We start from the raw sequence: 21074 nt of genomic DNA on the forward strand, positions 1-21074 counted from the left end.
AATAATAATAAATAAATATAAATAAAGATCTGGTTCGGCATATATGACATACAGCACCTTTAAACAAACAAGTTCATTTAACGATTATTTACAAGCACCAACGTACTGTATAAATTTTAAACATTTTCAAAAAACATTTTATAAAACAGAGGGCTTTCCTGGCAGGTCAGCAGATAATTCTTTGATACTGGAACACGTTAAAACTGGTCTGTTTCTTCATGATTTTAGGAGACATTTATTAAGTATAGGGAAGAGATTCAGAGAAAGGCTTCTTACACTATGTATGTATAGAGTTTTTGCTTATACTTGTTTTTAAACAGCTTTTTTTTATTAATAGTGATTTGCAAACAAAACAGAATTTTGATGTTTTTCAGAGGGCCTTGATGCACAGTAAGTGATGGTCTGCTGCCCCCTGGTGTTTGTTTCCAAACATTCAGCCTGAATATTAAAAAATATATATTTCAGAAAAACATAAAATAATCAGTTTTGTTGAAATTACAATTACAAAAACATATTTCTGAAACATGATCTTCTCCGCTCCTTGCTGTGAACGATTCTTCCATTTAAATGCTGCTGTTTGAGTCACATTAAGTGTCACACATCAGTCTCATTTAACAGCAATAAATGAACACGGTAAGTTCAGTAAGGCAAATGTTTTTCCACAATCTGAATGTTACATATAAATAGATGAGAAACGTGTATTAATGTGTGTTAAAGTGTTCCTCTGCATGTCTGTGTTTGAGCCTAAATGGAAAGACTCAATCAAATGAAAGGAAAGAAATCACACAAAAAATGCACAACTAAATAAAAATGAATAACTATTTAACATGAAAATAGATGGAAGTACTCTGTTTTGTAACATTTTGTAACATTTTGTAACAACATTTTCAAAAGAAAAGCCATACTTAAGAACACTTAATAAGAAGAAATGTAGCACATTTTTGTAGATGTAGATAATAATTGATAGCTAAAATTATAAATGTAGATAATAATTACTGTAATGTTATTAATAGGCTAAATGTTAAATGATTCTAAAAAATAATCTACATTGAAATCTGAGTGAGCAAGCGCACAAGCGGCAGCCAATCACGGCTCGGGTGTAGAAAGTTAGGGGCGTGGCTTGGGAGCTCACCTTTCTAACCCTCGCTCAGGTGACCGAGAGAGCAAAGTGGCGTCGGAGATCCCCGGATCTACACAGTATGATCTGTACTGAGCCGTCATTATGAAATCAATAACGAGAATGTATTATGATCGGGTTAACACCAGCGGAATATGACACAGGAGAAGTTTGACAGGTGAGGAAGAACAAAACCTCTGGACACTGAAGGCGAAGTATGTGTCATTTCACACTACTGTCCATGTTGTTGCTGTTTTATTTCTATATGTTTTATGATTTCTTTTCCTTTCAGTATATAACGGATGATTATGTTTTGCTGTTAGTTCCATTGTTTCTCTGCCAGCTCCGACAGAAACAGGTTGTTCTAGATCTCGAGATGGAGCCATGACTACTTCAACAAAACCTTGTTATTTGTTTAACTAACTACAGAGTTAATAAAATACCTAGTTACATTCCCAAATCTATTCTGATAATCTCGTGTAGTGCTGAAATGACTTCTTTGGCTTCTTTGTTGACATGACTTGAAAAATGCAGCAGAGGTTTTTGTTGTTGTTTGAATTCGTTTTTTATTCACCAAAAGTAATAGGAATCCTTTCACTGTTTAGTAGAATTAGGGTTGTTAGTGCACATGAGAAAGTCCCTGTGTGTGTGTGTGTGTGGCAATGTTTTTCTTCGCAACAGGTGAAACAAGTCGCACACCTTTGTTTCTGGATACACCTGTGATGTTTTGTGACTTTATAGTGGTCTGTTTTTACCAAGCACAAACAAGCCGATTAAGATTGTCCTTTTAATTTTATGTTAAAAAAATATGGCTTTATTGTTTTAAAAATGACTGTTTTCAAAGTTGCCTTTTGTGCATATCATTCCAATATGCACTCCAGCAGCTGAATAATATTAGTATTATTTATATACTATTAATTAATATTTGAAATTATCATTTGTATCTTTTCATTTTAGTTAAAAAATGTTTTTTTTGTTTTTATTTATTTCCAGTTTTCCTGGATGAACATAATGGATTGTCTGGTTTTTCATTAACTTCTATCTAAACTTCAGTAGACTGCTCCAGCTGTAGCTCCTCCCCTTGGGTTGCCCTTGCCTGATTCAGCCTTGTCTTGTGCTGAGGATTAACACACACACACACACACACACACACTAACCTTCACGACTGCGTAGCTGTGATATTAGACTCACTTGGGAATGCTGTAGGAATAGTGACTGATTATAGCATCACCTAAACTATGAATGTCACAGTATTAGGAAAACAATGTTTTTAAATCCCTGCCTTCAGTAATGTCGCTCATTTCTGATTTATTATATTCTATTCATAAATCTTGTTTACTCAGACTGAATCATCGGAGACTCCTGGTGAAAGGGTGGTGTTGAATGCCTATAGCTTTCAGGGAAAAGAAAAGTCTCAATGGGACTGAAAAGAGCGTTCAAAAAGTGTCTCTCTCATCTCTGCGTTTGATCGGACTTGTGTAATTGCAGCAAGCATGCGTCTCTCTTGCTTTCTCATAGGGGCTTTCTGTTTGCTAACTATCTCTCTCTTTATCATATTTTTGGATCTCTCATTTTGTGTGTCCTCCTCCTCTGAAACCTACGCAAACAGCGTTTTCTCAGTTGCTCCATGTGAACATCCCACATTTTCATGATAAACTCAATCTAAGCAATCTGTGATGTAGCATGCCTGTTATATCAGGATCTCAGCAGTGTTTATTTTTCCTCCAGCATTTTCAGAAGATGAAGTAATGTGTTCATTTAGATTTTTTTTTTTTAAACTTGTTTAGTTTTGTTGCGGCAGATAATTGGCTGATAATCATTTTAAAGGTGCATTCAATATGTCTTTTTTTACTTTGTGCCCTCTTGTCTCTGTCCTATTGTTTTGGGATTTATTTATAGCCTCTAATTAATCAAATGGATTCATATTTAACTTCTTTTTTTAATCGTTTTAACCTTTTTTGTCTCGTCTCTCTAACTGCTGATTTGCACCCTCCCTTTCTGTTTTTATTTCTAACAAGTTAAAATAGTTTTGTTTTTGGTCTGATAAATGACATTTTGTGTTTGATTTGGTTTTGTCCCTCCTCCTCCTTTCATCTGCAGCTCTGAAAAAAATCATCTCCCTTTGTAAAGCTAATTTTTTTGGGAAGGATTGCCGCCTTTTGTGTCATAGAGTTTCAGTTTCTCTGGATATTTTCTTACTGCTTGTAAGTGTGGACAAACGCTGCAAACATAATATAAACACGCACCATCTTTTGGTATGGAAAACTGCAAGCATAGCACATTTGCATGGATTCTCACATTATTTAAAGTCCTCGTCTTCCCACCTTACCTCCCTGTTTGAAAGTGCCAAGAGGATCGCAAATGTCTCTCCATAGTTACAGGTCTCAAGTTACCTCCAGGCCTGTGCAGTTCCACCAATCAGGATGGAGACAGGTGTTGTATTAATATTTATGCAGATCATGTGCTGTGAACTCTTTGGTAGGTTCCTGACTGAAAAGCGTAAACATACAGCAGGTTTGCATGCCATAACATTATGGTAAGTTCTGGTTATCTTATATAAAGATCTGAATGCATTGGTGCTCTTTATGATTCCAGGGACAGGTGTAGCTTGTGAAAATGATTTCATGTGTGCGTTCACCGTCGGGTCAGAAATCAAGCCCTAAACCAGGTCCAGTACTCAAGGCTATAGTTGTCTCCAGCCCTGTTTCAAATGAATGATCTGACTTCTGGCAGTCGGACATGTGCTAGGCAAGTGCTAGTTCATGACTGCACAGAACACAGTCTCCAACACAAGTTACGACGGCAGCCATGTGTTAGGGTGGGACTGACTTGCTAGCCGTGTTTCTGTCTCACTTCAGCATGAAGAGCTCCATGGACACTCCCTTACGCTTGCAGGGCGTGAAACACAACCCATTCTCAAAGGAGAGTCAATTACAAAGGGACTCCGAGCAAACAGTCCAGCCCTGACCAGAATCACATTACTTTTATAACATGACGGCCTTTTATAATTTGAGGCAGGAACTCTGCCTTTTCTCAGTTGTTAAACGTTTTTTCGTATGTGAACAGGTGCTTTAATGAGGCCCAGTGAGATTTGCTGTGACTACAAACACATGGAACCTGTTTTTCAATGGTGTGACATGACATTATAAGAGTGACGTCATTCCATGCCTTCTGTATATAAAGTGTGCTCTGATAAAAATCAGTTTCTCAAGACCTATTGAGCAAAATGCGTGCCTTAAATATTCTTGCTGAGGTTTGTAGTTTCTCAGGGAGTATCGAGTTAACAGAATTAACCTTAACTAGAGAAGTGTGGTTATTAATCTGAGGCAAACATATGTCCAGTGTGCTCGTACTGGAGCATTACTATGATAAGACATCTCTGCTGCTCATTTCCCTAATGTCCGCCCCAGATTTGTCCCAGTATCTCTTCTCATCTCTTTGCAGAAGTAGAACAAGATCAAGAATCCAGTGTAGTTTCCTCTCCAGAGGTTTTCTCCGTCCTCTGTTCTAGCATTAAGACATCATGTAAAGAAACTTTCAAGGCATCATAACCTTCTGAAAATGATCTCCAGCAAATTTAAAGGGATAGTTCACCCAAAAATGAAAATTACCCCATGATTGTCTCACCCTCAAGCCATCTTAGGTGTATATTTCTTTCTTCTTTCAGATGAATAGAATCTGAGTTCTATTAAAAGGCACCTATTATGCCCCTTCTTACAACATCTAATATAAGTCTCAGGTTTCCCCAGAATGTGTCTGAGACATTTCAGCCCAAAATACCCCACAGATCATTTAATATATAATTTTGTAAATGCATATTTTAAGTGGAAGCAGAAAGGTGCTGTATGTTTGCATGCCTTTAAATGCAAATTAGCTGCTGCTCCCCACCCACATCTTTTATTAACCCCTCGGAGCTGTCTAGAGAACTTTTTATGATGGATGGACAAATTTTTTAGAGCTTCGAAATCTGTACCCTCATTCACTGCCATTATAAAGATTTGAAGAACCAGTGCATTTTTTAATATAGCGCCGATATAATTTGTCTGAAGTTGTACATGCATAGGATGGCTTGAGGGTGAGTAAATCTGAATTTTTGTTTTTGGGTTAACTATCCCTTTAAATGGGTTTTAGACATAACCAGGCAAATTTTAGTGATTACACTGAGTAAATAAAAACAGTATAAGTGAAATGTTATTACAATTTAAAATAACTTTTGAAATATATTTTACCTTCGTAAGTTATTCCTGTGATGTGTAGCTTTTTTTTTGGGGGGGGGGGGGGTGTTTGTTTAATTAAATGTTTAGAATACGGTAACTATTTTTACTTCAAATAAATATATTCTGACATTACATGCAAACATTTTATATTTTTTTAAATATACATTTAAATTTGCAGGGCTGGTCTTGACAGAAGTTTAACTACTTCATCTCCTCCAGCTGCAGTGGCTCATGCAATCAGTGTTTTCATGCCCTCTCTGTCTGTTCATTTATTGAATGGGGTTTAAGAGTGGCTTTATTTCAGGTTTTATGCAGTTTTACAGACAGAAGCTTTCTCTATCTCACCCCCCCACCCTCCATTTCTGAATTCCCAGCTCTTGTTCTCGTGTCTTCCTGATTCTCTTCTGCAGTACCGTTCTAAACCTCTTTATCACTGCTCTGATTCATCCAGTCATTTCCTGGCCGTGCTCGTCTCACTCACACTGCTCTCGTTAACACAGATTCCAATTCTTTTATTTTTTTCAGAATCCCCTTGACTAGATCTCAATCTAAATTATCTCAAAAGTGCTCCAGAACCCTCTGAAGATGCGGATGTTTTCTGCTTTACGAAATACTGTGTCTCCTGAAGCCGCTTTGAGCAGGAGTCTGGCTGAGGTAGGTGGAGATTCAAAACCTCTGGTTTCTGTGCTTTAGTGAGAGTGGACGCTCCACGTGTAACCAAAAAAACGTAAATGTTTCTGGCTTTTTTGTGTTTCAAACTGGGCTTTCTGCAATGATTGGCTCTGAATTAATGCGTGGGCAGTAGTTTCTGCATCCTGATTGGCTGTTTAGTATTGTGTAAAGATTCACATGGCAAATTCACAGCTATGGCGTGTGTGATGCACTGATTTAGGATCCTGGTTGTAAAGATTTCTACATGCTGATGCTGAGATGGAGGACACCTCGTTAAATCTTTTGACCACTGATAATAATGAGAGTAAAATATGCATTTTTTTGTGGTGTCATTACATTTTTACATTTTTTTTTTAAATTTACTTTTATGTAATCTTTTTTTGGGAAAAAAGAAAAATCATTCTTGCATAATAATCTTTATTTGTTTTGATTGATATAAGATGATATTGATCAAATTCAAATCAAATCTTCTTCTGTAGGCTTAAATCAAGATCAAATGCTTGAAAAGTGCTTGGAATTAGTTTTGTAGAAAAGTAAAATGTGTGCCTATGTATTAAAAATAAAATAAAATGAAACTAACATAATAATAATAATAAAAATAAAAAAAAATCATTGCATGAGTTTGACTTTGATTGAATGGAAAAAGAATAAACTGTTTTAATGGCATCCCAGCATGCATCTCATGACATTTTGAGTGTGCAAAAATAAATGATTTAAAAAAAATAAAGATGTTTATTTTATTTTGTCATTACATAATTTGTATGATTTGTACTGTGATTTTTTTATTTATTTATTTTTTATGCTGTCTTCAGACCACATGGATTGTTGAGAATGCCATTTTTTTTATGCCTTTGCTCATCCTTTAGATAACACACACACACACACACACACACACACCAAAGAAGCTATAGATAATACTTCCTACACACATTGTTGACTAGAGACAGAGAGTGTCTTATATCCATCTATAACCACTGGTGCTTGCACACACATTTGGTTGAAGCCAATAGCTGTGATCTCAATGCTTAAGGCTGTGGGTCTGTTTATTGATTTGATAAAAATAGCTCGGCATATACAGTATGACTGAGATGAGCAGTGAGTTACAGTACTGTAACATTACTTTAGGATGCATTACATAAGACGCAGCATGTATGATATTGCATAGCACACAAAGCTCATATCCACATGCTGTTAATTAGCATCTTTTAGTGATTGAAGCGGAGTTAATTCATTCATTCGCATTAAGGCAGCCACATAATTGCAACACACCTCCCTTAGAAGGCTTTGATTTTCTAAAGATTACACATTGCTGTTGTCAAGACAGCCACTGAAATAATGATGCACATTAAAACAGACCGCAACCTAACCGTTCTCTGATGTATTGGTAGTGATTTTTTTATCAGGCTGTTCTGTGTTTATCTCCAGGTTGTCAGTGTCTAAAGCTACTGTGCAGTTATCCACGTAAGGTTGAAACTGGCATCAACTCCACCCTTCATGATGGTTTAGTCCAGCTGGGAGGGCAAAACAATGACATCCATGGTTGTCAGTGGGAAAAGAAGAGGCCAGTCACTGGTCCCGAAAGGAGTGGACCCTGAAACATGCATGATTGTGTTCAAAAACCACTGGGCACAGGTACTGAATATATTATACCTTTTATCTTCGTTCTTCATTTGCTGTTTTTCTGCAGTTTTCTGTATGCATGATGCAGAGAAACATATATGATGACTTTCATGTGAGGATTAACTTACAAAACAAAAAATTTTGCTGTGCACAAACCAAATATTATATGAGTAGTGTTACTTTGTTTATTTTATATGAGGCTTAATGATGAAATGCAATAATAAAACAATTACAAAGTATATTTACATACATATATATATATATATTTAAAAAATGTTTTGTAAGCTGTTAAAATCTTGTTGGTGTTACACTGTGAATGAGGATCCTAACCTCTTCTCAGCAGAATGCTCCAGAACATAGAGGCATTGTTTGGGTACAGAAGATGAGTTCAGGCCATTAGAGAAACTCTAAAGACGGAAATTAGGGTGATTTTTGGAAATGGAAACAGCATATGAGATCATTTGAATATTTTAGTACTCATTTGGATTAGTTTCACTCTTTTACCACTTCCTGCTTTTGCATTGATGAATAATGTACTTTGTTAAAGAGCAATGCCATTGGGCTCGCATGCACTTCCAATATGTTAAATTGTGTTAAAAAACATGTTAAAACATGCTAGCAATGTGCTAAATCATGTTAGCATTTTAAAACATGCTAGCAACAGGTAAAAAAATGCAAGCAGTGTATCATTTTAGGAACGTGTAAAATTGTGCTAGCCACATGCTTAAACATGCTAACAATATCTTAAATTGTGTTAACATGGTAAAACATGCTAGCAATGTGCTAAATCATGTTAATATGTTAAAACATGCTAGCAACATGTTATCAGTGTATCATTTAAGAACATGTTAAATTGTGCTAGCCACATGCTAACAGTGTGCTAAATCATGTTAACATGTTAAAACATGCTAGCAACATGTTATCAGTGTATTATTTAGGAACATGTTAAATTGTGCTAGCCAAATGTTAAAACATGCTAACAGTGTGCTAAATCATGTTAACGGTGTTAAATGGTGTTAAAACATGCTAGCAACATGTTAAAACATACAGGCAATTTGTTAAAACTTGCTAGCAAAGTATTAAAACATGGTAGCAACATGCTAATTCATGTTAGCAATGTGCTTAAACATTTTAGCAGTTAGAATGTTAATAGCATTTTATACACTTAAAATCAGCAAACTTAAAAGTAGGTATTTCAAGCCAACATTAAGTTTCCAAATGTAACTCATCTAGTTAACAAAATTCATTTAGCGACGTCATGCCTTAAAGGGAAAACTTGCTATAATATGACTGTTCTCTCCAGTGTGAATGACTTCTGGTCTCTTGACGTTTTCTCAGGTGGTGAAGATTCTGGAGAAGCATGACCCGCTGCGCAGTAATGTTGGTGGCCTGGGTGCAGGTCATGGTCTTGCTGGGGGCGGAGGATTCGGCAGGTTCCGTTTCGGTCCAATCCCTGGCGATGAGGCCAGCGCCGTGCAGAACTATGTAGAGCACATGCTCTTCCTCCTCATGGAGGAGGAGTGTGGTCAGAATGGAGCCATGGGGCCCATCCTGGAGTTTGTGGTGATGGAAAACGTGTTGGAGCGACTATTTATCTGGAGCCTGAGGCGAGAATTCACAGATGATATGAAATTGGAGCAACTGAAGATGTACGAGATGCTGATCGGACAAGCCAAGCAGCCATTACTTCATCATAAACCTGTGCTCAAGCCTTTGATGATGATCTTGTCGTCCTGCTCCGGCTCCCCATCGAGTCCAAGCTCCTCCGCTGTGGAGACAGAACTCGTGCTGCTCTTGAATCAGCTGTGCTGTGTCCTGGCTAAAGACCCGTCAGTCTTGGAGTTGTTTTTCCATACGAGCGAGGACCAAGGAGCTGCTAATTTCCTCATCTTCTCTCTACTCATCCCTTTCATACACAGGGAAGGCTCAGTGGGACAGCAGGCCAGAGATGCACTTCTGCTCATCATGGCTCTTTCTGCTGAGAACACAGTTGTGGCCAAACACATCGCAGAGAACACCTATTTCTGCCCGGTATGAAGGCCTATTATTATATATCCTCCTCTTTATGTTTATACTGTTTCGCTATTTATGTTTCTCTTTTTTAAAGTACTTGGATTCTGCTTAGAAGTGCTTATGATAACTAGAGTGACTGCTGTGCTGCCTTGCTTTATTTAATGCTGTGCATTGGATAAATTACCATTTAATTAAATCATCTTTAGGGACCATGGTGCTTTCTGAAGTGTTGAGTGCATAAAAACGCATTCCCATTTCACCGTGTAAAATACTGTATTGAATCCCAGTGTAATTAAGATGGTACTGATATATTGTTTATCTATAGGTGCATAATGCATATTTAATCGTGCATGCTTATATTTAGATGACTTTGCCATCATCTTGTGCTCAAAGAAATGCAAAACATTTAATAATACTAAAATGCATTCTTTAGTCAGCCTCAAAATGAATATGGATGTTGTGAACATTTAAACCTGATTGTTTTAGTTTTTAGTGTTTATTTTTAAACAAACTATTATAGAATATTGGATGTTGTAGGCTGTACATCTGTAAAGATGGCTCATTAAGTAAGGCCAACGAACAAACAGGGTTTGAATGAACATCTACTGTATCATCATCATCATAATTATATGAAGTAGCAAACCCTGACGAAATATGACATTTATAGCCTCCGCTTATAATGAGCATGAACTCTATTGAGAAAAATAACACTTTTGAGTAATCTCATATCTGGCTATTTATGAAATCGCAATGAAGCCAAAAGGTCATTTTTATTGATTGCATGGATTGTTTCTGAATATTATCACATTTTTATTTTAAATCTCTCCCGCCGTGGGTCCTGTAAGGGCATCCAGCTGCACAGTATGTGCTTATGTAAATTCATTAATTGCAGATAATTGCATAATCTGTTACACCATGGATGAGAGACTCATTTAACTAAGATGACATCAACCTTACATGACCTCACATTCATCTGCCAGTGAATGAAGCCAGGAGGCATGTAAATGATTGCCTTTCATTGAAGAGTTCACAAGTGTATTTTGAATTAATTGGCTATTAAATTTACTCACTGTCCATATATTATAATCCAGACAACCATCGATGTTTATCATTGATTTTGTTGATTTTTATGCTTGCAGAATCAGATAGGGCTGCAACAAATGATTATTTTGATAACCGATTAATCTAATGATCATTAGAATGATTTATTGACTAATCACTGATTATTTCACTGACTATTTCGTAGGCTTTGACGGATTATTGATCTTTGCAAATTGTTAACATATGAAATTATACATATTCATATACATATAGAGCTGCTTTCAAATGCATTCTTTGCTGCTTTTCCCCCTGCCGTCATGTTTCTTGTGTGTTTATTTTGTTATTGAGAGGAAAGCACAAAGCACATATGGTTTTTAACAGTAAAACACTGCTTGCTTATAGCAAACAACTTTTTAACCCTAAGCAAAGAATGAAAAAGAAATTCACCAGTAATATATCGCCCCCCTCTACACATGACAGTAGAATTTTTTATTTTTTTTTACTACTACTGGTTAGACTTTATGTGCACTTTTCATAAGTATGACGTCTTCCATTGGATTGCACAGCACCTCACTGGTCAAGCCACGTTATTGCATGTGTCATATGAGAGAAAATGACTTTTCAACAACAAAAATATTTATCAACAATTTTTTTATGGTGGACATTGTTGATAATGTCAACAAACCCTTTTAGCCCTAGTTACAGATGAATGAAATGGAGTAACAGTTGTATTTTTATTGTTTGTTATCTTTGGTGAAGGTTTTGGCTACAGGTCTGAGTGGGCTTTACTCCTCTTTGCCCACCAAATTGGATGTACCCAGTGAAGAGTGGCACTGCCTGCACCATGAGGATTGGCAGCAGCTGCCCGCTCTTGTGCAGTTTCTTAACTCCTTGGAGTTCTGCAATGCTGTCATACAGGTGTGTGCATGTGCTACTTCACAGGATTGGATCAATTTACGCATTCAAACTTCCTCTGCATATTTTGCAAACATTTTTCTTGAAGTCTTATGTCAGGTGACAAAGGCTGAGCTATAAATAAGCATTACTGCAGTACCCTTATCTGTATGTGCCCAGTAGATAAAAGGAATAAAAAATGTATTTAGACCATGTCAATTTGTGTGTAGGTGGCCCATCCTTCCATTAGAGACCAGCTAGTTGGCTACATTCATAATGGTTTTCTGGTACCTGTTTTAGCACCAGCATTACACAAGGTTAGTGAGGAGTAAGCCATTTTATTCCTAGATCTAATACCTGATATCAGTAAAATTGGATTTTAAGAACTCTAATCTTCTGTAGCTGACACTTGAAGAGGTGATGACCACAACAGCGTACCTGGACCTCTTCATACGCAGCGTAACTGATCCTGCATTGCTGCACACCTTACTAAGCTTCATCCTGCTCCATCGACATGACAATGTACACATTTTGGACACGCTGGTCAGCCGCATCAATACTCCTTTTCAGGTAACCACAATTTCTCAAAAAGCAGTACTTACTTGAGAACAGGCCACTGATCTAGTGCTGGGCGATTTGGTTAGCGCGACCTTCTGCACGCTTGCAAATCCTAAGTCCTAAGTGTAAACACAATGGAAATAAGATTCATTGTGTAGAGTAGTCAGCATCATTGATTATAACGGGAGATTTTGTAAGAGTGCAGAGCTTGGGTGAAGGTGAAAGGGCGAAGACAGGCTCCAAAAGTATTAAGAATTGGTTGATTAGATAAAGTAATGAAGGTAGATTACAGGCTCTTTCTATTAAATAAGACTAATATTTGAACTCAAATATTAGTTTGCACTTGTATTCAAACAGAAGAACCTACAGCACTGAGCCTTAAGAATCCTGTTAGGCATGAAAGTCAACTTTGTTCTATGCAATATAAATAGGAAACGGTTTAAATCTGTTAATTCCAGTTTTGTTGTTTTATTCGTGCAGTGTCTTCATTAAGCTGGTGTTTTTTTAGTAGTGTGTTTTATAAGCTGTGCTTTTGTTCCAGCTTGGCACAGTATCGCTGGCGCTGTTCCGCACTCTCATTGGCTTGCATTGTGAAGATGTCATGCTCCAGTTGGTTTTCAAGTGAGTATATTTATGCGGGTGTTATTTATATGCATCATGTGTATTTTTAATAATGTCTCAGTGTTGATGTTCATCTGTCTTTCTTGCGGCACTGTACGTGTGGTCCTTCCTTCCCGGACAGGTACCTGATCCCATGTAACCACATGATGTTGAGTCAGCGGAGAGTCCTGAGCGAGAGAGACTGTTACTCTGTATCGGCCGCCAAGTTTCTAGCCCTTACACCCTCCTGCTGTTCTCCAGAGGTCATCCCCCCTCCACTCAGACAACTGGACTCCATTCTGTGGTCAAAAGGCACTGATGGCTCCCCTATAGGAACTACAGGTATAATGTAGCTCCATTGCTTCCTGTTGAAGAGTTTGCTATTTTATGTAATTTGAAGTTGCATTGTGCATAAAGTGTCATTGTGATAACAAAACATATATACTTTGATCAGGGGTGTCCAGTTTTGTTTCTGTAGGGCCACTGGCCTGCAGAGCTTAGCAGTAACCCCAATTAAACAGTTAAACCAGCTAATCAAGGATGACTAGAAACATCCAGGCAAGGGTTTTGGGCCAAGTTGGCACTAAACTCTCCATTTGCCCTCCAGGAGCACAATCCTAACACTTGACATGGATTAATGCAGAAGAGTTTTTAAAAGTAATCGTTGAAGGTGTTTTTTTAAAGAATTTCTAGGTTTTAATGTTTCGTGTTGGTCTCCGCAAAGCCATGCCCTTTAAATTTGTTGACTAAGATCAAACTAAATAAAAATGTATCAGATTAAGGGACTGTTAAGGGTGAAATGGTATTCAAGTCTCAATGACTTCCGTCTTCTGAAATAAATCTGCAACTTCAAAAGTGCTGGCTTCAACTTGATTACTTCATTCCAGCCTATGCAATCCGCTTATGTCTGTGCTTGTTATTAAATTTTTTACAAGCTGATATAAATTCCAAGCAATACTTTTGTTAGGATAAGTATTTGTGAAAAAGAGGTCATGAAATGTAACAATTTTAATATTGCTTGTACATTTTCCTCTAGAATCAAAAGAGGTCCTCTCAGAGGAGGACGACTGTGGTAACTCATGTGTCATTGGCTCAGAGATCTACCTTGATGTCAGTTACCTACACTACTTGTACGATGCACAAAACAGCATTGGTCATTGTATGCGAGCATGCCGTGTGTGGTCGGCCCCTTACGATGGGGAGAACCCTTCTCCAGAAGAATACCAGCGCAGTACCTTGGAAGAAGCAGGTAGGACTCGGCCACCAATTACCAGCAAGAAAACCCCAAATAAGATGCATGACTCTGGTAAACCCCTCAAAGATCTCACTGCTACTCCTGGATTGCTGGAACTGGAGTGGGATGATAGTTATGATGCTTGTCCTACACAACCGCATCCAGAGGAAGATCAGGAGATGCGTCCCATCCCGGACGAGCCCCCAAAACACATTCAAGACCTACGGAAAACTGCTGTTATGATTGTGAAGGGCTCTTACATTGAAGAGTCTGAGTTCCAGAATGATGTTATGGTTTATGAACTGGTAGCTAAGAAGGATGCTCATGACTCTGGTAATAGCTATCATGCACCATCCAAACCTCCCGAACAGGCAAAGCAGGAGGTGTTAGATGGACCAATAACCGACCAGAAGACTACAAATTCAGAATCCTCGATGAGCAATGGCTTGAGCTCCCCATTAAATGAAATGGACAGTAAAAAGAGAGAATCCCAGTCAGACCACAAGTCGTCACTGGAAGGGGAGGACCTCATGGCCCAGTATGAGGAGCTCATAAGGACTCTGGCTGCTCAGCACAGTAGTCCAGCAAAAGCAGACGGTGAACTCAAGAGTCCTACAGTCCTCATAGGTGATGAAGAAGATGAGATCGACTTTAACTCTTTCTCACCAGAAACACCAGAGACTGAAAAGTTGCCATCGCCTTTTGGGACCAAACCCCGTAGCGGGAGCAGGGCACATGCCGTGCCTTTCACAGGTCAGAAAGCATATTTTGTGATTTTGCTAAATTATTTGAATTCTTTCCCATTGTTCTTCATACACTTATTTATATACAGTAGTGCACTATTTCAAGGGACATTATCGAGTGCACTCATTCTAAACCATAATGCATGTTTAACTGAGTACATTAGTGTATACAGCCCGCTTTTAAAATGCTGTGTAAAACATTACGCAGTATACTATTGTAACGGAGCCATTTAGCCTCCTTGTTAGTGCGTCCGCCTCCCATGCCGGAGACCCGGGTTCGAGCCCCACTCGGAGCGAGTGTGAGGAGCGGTGGAGAGGACCCGGGAGAGAGGAGTTACATTGGTGCCGTGACCCGGATGGGAGTGAGGTTAGGGGGTTGAGTGTAACAGAGGCCAGCGAGTAGTGCTTTGCAGGTAAACCTCACTCCCCGATCTCAAGAGATGCACTAGCGACAGACGCTGGTGGCTGTAGCCATTTAGCCTCTTTGTTAGTGCGTCCGCCTCCCATGCCGAAGACCCGGGTTCGAGCCCCACTCGCCGCGAGTGCGAGGAGCGTCAGAGAGGACCCGGGAGAGAGGGGTTACACTATATCTATATTATTCCAGCAGTAATTACTAGTAATTATCTTAAAGAGTGGCATCTAGACACCATAAACATTATGTAGCACCATTGTTGCCAGGTGGGTGGTGGTAGCGCAGTGGATAAGACACACGTCTGTGGTGTGGGAGACCCAGGTTCGAATCCACTGTGAGACACCAATGTGTCCCTGAGCAAGACACTTAACCCCTAGTTGCTCCAGAGGCGTGCGACCTCTGACATATATATAGCAATTGTAAGTCGCTTTGGATAAAAGCGTCAGCTAAATGAATAAATGTAAATGTAAATGTAGGTCTGTGTAACAACACAAACCTAGCTAATGCTCAAAAATAGTCCAATCTTTACTAAATTGCATTTCGTGGGGGTTAATATCTCTTTCTGGGTTTCCACCTCAGCCAAAATAACAATCTGGGAGAGAGAAGGGTTAACCACGGTTTAAAAAGCAATCTGTGGCAGCAGTATAAAAGTACACTAGCCCAAATCTCATGAATCTTGACCTTAGTTAAATTCCTCAGTTTTGGAATCGATTTAATGTTCTATATGATATTTTTGTTCTGACTGACTTATTTTGTATAGTTGAGTTTATTTCCCTTTTAACTAATATTTGTTTCACTCTCGTCTTTCTCAGGGCCATTTCTGAGCGTACTGCTGTCTCGGCTAGAAAACATGGCGAGTAACTCACTCCATGTGAACTTGCTTCTGACTGGTATTCTGGCTCAGTTAGCTGCTTACCCTCAGCCCCTGCTGCGTTCCTTCCTCCTCAACACAAACATGGTGTTCCAGCCTAGCGTCCGCTCACTGTACCAGGTACTGAAGCGCATGCAATATCTGATCGATTGAATGAATGTGCTTTTTAAGGCATGCTTACTGAAAATTCATTGTAATTGCATGCTTAATTTGAGTTAGCACAGAAGAAAAAGAGACCACAAAATGCAAAAAATGCTGTCCTCCAATTAACATAAGCTTTAACTCCGATTAACATGCCAGATATTTTGATATGTATGCAGGTCAGTTTAGAAATGTCACCTGTTTAGACCGATGTCTACTGTGGGACACATTACGAGCTCATGTGATCTTTGCTTCGGATTTGAGCCACATTCAGTTGGGGTGTGAATGTAGCCTTTGTCTCTATAACCCTAATATTATACAGATGCACAAACCCATAGTGTCGCAGCAACGTTTTATACTCAATACGTAGGGTATTATTTAGATTTGCCCTTTGATTTCCGCTTCTGAAATTGGTGTAAATGTGCATCTTTCATGCATGCATTGCATCGAGGAGATTATGGAATCTGTTTAATCATCCCTTCTTCTTGATTTTATAGGTCCTGGCCTCAGTGAAGAACCAGATAGAGAAGTGGTCAGCGAATAATAAAGATTTCCCTGAGCTTCTCACAGCTGCTCAGCACAGCTTACTGGCCAGAGAGAGTTCATTTAGAGGTAAGAGTATGTTGCCTTGCTGTTTCATGATTTAATAAACATAAAACACACTTTTAAAAGCTTAATCATTTGATCAATATGTCTATATTTGATTTACATGACCCAGTAATATAATATAATGGATAAATGGTTTCATATGTGTTTGTTCTATTACTCCTCCTCGTATAGGTTTGAGTTTTCTGTGACCATGTTTATGTATCGTACAATGACTTTTTGAACCCCATTTCAATCTAGACTCTCCACAGAATGGACTCCGTGGTTCTGAAGAAGACAGAATCCAGAAGAACCCGACTATCCAACCCAAAACTGTGGTTCCCTTAAATGAAACGGAGGTCTATGCCACGGTTCTTTTCACAGAGTTCCTTAAAGAGCTCGCAGCCTTTGCACAAGAACACTCCATCCTTTCTCATCTTCCCACGGAGCAATAGACTTTGATTCTGTTTTTATGTTTTTGCTGTTAATGTTTCCAGGAAACGTTTGAACTTCTGAGATTTTGAATGATTTTAAGTTCTCGCCGAAAGCACTATAAGCTCTCAATGAATGTGGGAATGTTTTTCTGAGTTTTGATATTTTTGATGGGGGTTCTTTCAGCATGTTTTATTCGGTTGTGAGAACAATCCTTGAAACTTCCCTTGTTTGCATTACCAAAACTCATTTCCTAGCCATAAAACAGTCGGTTGATTTGCCTTCATTTCATAAAAGTGACTTAAGGATGCAACATGCTGGAGATAGAAATTTCAGGCTTAAACTAAATAGTGACGGCCATACAGCATTGAGAGGCATTAGATATTAATAACACTTGATGACCTTATTCTTATGAAGACTGTTCAGTGCTGCTGAAATATTTCACATGATGGCCTTGGATACTTAAAGTGCCTATTACTTTAGTCCTCCATTTTCAACATTGTTTGTACAGTTTTTAATACGCTAAACATACTTTTGGACATTTTATACAATGGACTAAATGACCTGTCGTCTGTAGGATTGCTGGATTTCCTCTCACTTTGAGAAACACATTGTTTCTGGTTCTTTGTAGAGCATCTAAGGTGTTAATTACGGTTGTTAATGAATGTTTTAAACTTGCATCACACCTGATTGTTAATTAGGATGAGGCATTTTTATCTTATTGGGGTAAGATATACACTACTGTTTAAAAGTTTTAAGGTCAGTAAGATTTATTTATTTATAAACAAAAGAAATATGTTTATCCAGGAAATGAGGACACATAACATTGATCAAAAGTGACAGAAACAACTCAAAAGTGAGTGAAAAATGCATCACGGTTTCCACAAAAATATTGAGCTGCATAGTTGTTTTTATAATAACAGGAATTGTTTTTTAAGCACCTGAAAATTCAGCTTTGTAAATTACATTTTAAAACATTAAAAAAATAAATCACATTTTTTTTTTTACCAAATAAATGCAGCCTTGGTTAACAGAAGAGACTTCCTTCAAAAACATTAAAAAATCTCACCAACCCAACACTTTTGAAAGGTAGTGTATCAAAACTATTTTAGACGGATATCAAATATTGTATTTTTACAAACATGATTTTAAGACATTGCCTTTTATATTTTGAGTTGTGTTTCTTTGTTGCTTGCATGGCCTCTAAGAATGGGCTTGGAATGCACTGCTTTTACTGGAACACATTTAAAGAGATCGGGTTCATACATTACTTTTTTCATTTTTTCTTTTACACGTGTACAAGAAAGCAATTGATATGCAATTCCAGTCTATCTGAACACTCATATGCAAAAAAAAAAAAGAGGAACAAAAAGTCTTTAGTATCAAAGTTGCTGCCTTGATTTGAAAGTGTTTTTACAGTTACATATCAAAACATGCATGAACAAGATCAGTAATAAATGCATATTGAAACTCAAATTTGTTTTTAGTGAAAACTCAAATTTGTTACATGCAATGTGTAAGCACACCACAAGCAATGGTGATCTAACAGTGATTATGCTTTAAATACAATTTCACAAACAGCCAATATTTGAAAATGTATATTTTTGTCACCATGTGCTTCATGAATTGCCTTAAATGTCTTCATTGGCTTTGATTATTCTGAAGACTTTTTTTTAAAGGTAGACGATTTGCATGAAGCCTGTCCCAAATGACGTCAATCAAAACTTAATTACCAGAAGTCCTGAGGCCACGGTGTATCATGTGAATCCAAAGATATTTATATTATTTTTCTTTATGTACCGCTGGTGACCTTATTAGAGGGGCTCAAGAGCTAGATTAAAAACTCTATATTAAATCTCCTTTACTGGTGGTAAGCAATACTTAAATTTAATCTCTGAATAGATGTGTATTTCTTGGTAGTAAAAAGAAATGCTGAATCTGTAGGAATGTCACCAGCACATCTGTTCACCTGCTCAGACAGGAAACTGTTAAAACATGTTCTGTATGTCAAATGGAAATATATATGAAGGCATGTCATCTTGAATAAATATATCTCCTTTAAACTGACACATGAGTGAGTGTGGTGTAACATTGTCAGTCTTCTGAAGTTCTGTAGAGTTATTAATAGACTGTAAATAGCTTTTCTGCTACTTGATTAATTTATCAGCTCCATATCTGATAATTTTTTAGAATATTCTCTATTTTTGACAGTGCTATATATATTATAGACAGAGAGACAGACCAAAGTTATGGTAACTTAAGAAAGCATTTTAACATTGAAACATTAATGCTATTGTAAATATGATCTTTCGGTTGGCAACAAATATCATAATTTAATGTGTTAATATTGGCCATGTACAACCCTGGATGAGGATACTGTTGACCTCATTTAATCTTAATCTAATATTTTCTAATTCATTTAATGGTCTCCCAATTTTCTAAAAATTCTAAAATGTTTCTATCATTTACTTTATTTCATCAAAGGAAAAACATATTACCTACTCATTTGTATTTCATATTCATATGCATCTCTTTATACAAAAATTCTCTCTCACTATATAAACAAACAAACATTAGGAATTTAGAGATGACTCTCTTGACATAATAGCATGTGAAATTCATAATCCACCAGAGGGCGCTACTTACTAATATAATACAACCAACTCAAAACTCTTTACCCAGCAACATTAAGTTATCATATATATTTATATTTTGATTCAATATGTTGGGTCTGACTGAAAAGCACAGTCTTAGTAATAATTCCATAAATATTGCATTTAGACCCGGACTGGTAATGGTGATCAAACACCATACGTTTCAAGCAACCTTGTTCTGACCTGCTAAAAGTCTAAAAGTGATGAATAATCCCACAAAATCCAATTCTGGTGGAAAATCCATACGGACTGGAGCTGCAAACAACTTAACGCAGCTCAAAGAGACACAAGAGTTTCTCACAAAACCTGACTATCAAGGAATCAATGATCACTGAGTGATAAATGTCTCAGAGGCCAGAATTAACTGAGCCGTGAAGAACAAAATCCTGAACTCTTTAGAAATAAAACAAACACAAACACATTTGTTTTTTCAGAATAAGAAATATTAAGAGGCTGTTTGGCTCTATATTTTACAGTGTCTGTGTGTTTCTGGTAGGTACCGTATGAAAAGTCTATTTCTCAAATAAACTGCTTGTCCAGAAAACAGCATTAAACCACAAAGAGGCATGCTGGGTAATTCATGAGACCATTTACTCTAGAATGGATCTGTCTTGGACCGGTTCAGTTCTGCCTTTTGTTTCTCTCTGAACTTCACCCTTCTGTTTGTTCAGTATTTCCTCCTCTGATAAACTGAACCGGCAACAACAAGAGTTAATTTCCAAAAACATAGTGCATGAATAATCAAAGTTGGGAGACAGTTAATCTTTTAATGAATAAACAAACAAACAAACTGTTTTATGTTTAGTAATAATATAACATATTTGTACAGCCTCAAAATAATTGAAGAAAAACTTATTTTTTCTGATAATCTGAATTTGCAACAAAATTTATTTACAAAAATTATTGCAAAAATCATCAAAGTTGGCAAGCAGCTGCATAATAAATAATATAATATAATATAATATAATATAATATAATATAATATAATATAATATAATATAATATAATAAAAAATGTATATTTAATAGTTTTATTACATATCTATACTGGCTCAAAAGAGTTCAAAATCTGAACCTGCAACAAATTGATTTGCAAAAAAAAAAAAAAAATATTGCATAAATTATCGAATGTGGCAAGCAGTTCATCTTATGAATGAACAAATAAACAAATAAAATAATATTAAATTTGTGTGCAGGCTGAAAATGTTAAAGAATTTTTAATGTGGATAATTAACAGCGTTTTTAAGGTGTTTATAAAGTAGATTATTAAC

At 37.2% G+C, this 21074-nt stretch overlaps 1 protein-coding gene across 1 annotated transcript; it reads left to right on the forward strand.

Annotated features, from left to right (window-relative positions):
- Window positions 1-1193: 1193 nt before the first annotated feature.
- LOC113108438 (protein FAM160A1-like) lies at window positions 1194-17498 on the forward strand. The gene is made up of 13 exons (XM_026271570.1): window positions 1194-1332; window positions 5860-5988; window positions 7432-7638; window positions 8965-9657; window positions 11440-11598; window positions 11805-11891; window positions 11977-12144; window positions 12674-12753; window positions 12875-13074; window positions 13769-14719; window positions 15934-16112; window positions 16631-16751; window positions 16980-17498. The coding sequence occupies exons 3-13, from the start codon at window positions 7534-7536 to the stop codon at window positions 17171-17173; spliced, it is 2937 nt and encodes a 978-aa protein (XP_026127355.1). The 5' UTR covers window positions 1194-1332; window positions 5860-5988; window positions 7432-7533; the 3' UTR covers window positions 17174-17498.
- Window positions 17499-21074: the final 3576 nt, after the last annotated feature.

Source organism: Carassius auratus, chromosome 1 (assembly GCF_003368295.1).
Source record: "Carassius auratus strain Wakin chromosome 1, ASM336829v1, whole genome shotgun sequence".
NCBI lineage: Eukaryota > Metazoa > Chordata > Actinopteri > Cypriniformes > Cyprinidae > Carassius > Carassius auratus.

Excerpts from the sequence above, each read along its gene's own strand:
- LOC113108438 (XM_026271570.1), top strand. The coding sequence starts at position 7,534 with ATGACATCCATGGTTGTCAGTGGGAAAAGAAGAGGCCAGTCACTGGTC. Across the intron at positions 12,754-12,874 it reads ATGCTCCAGTTGGTTTTCAA|GTACCTGATCCCATGTAACC; the intron begins GTGAGTATATTT and ends CTTCCCGGACAG. Across the intron at positions 16,113-16,630 it reads GCGTCCGCTCACTGTACCAG|GTCCTGGCCTCAGTGAAGAA; the intron begins GTACTGAAGCGC and ends TTGATTTTATAG.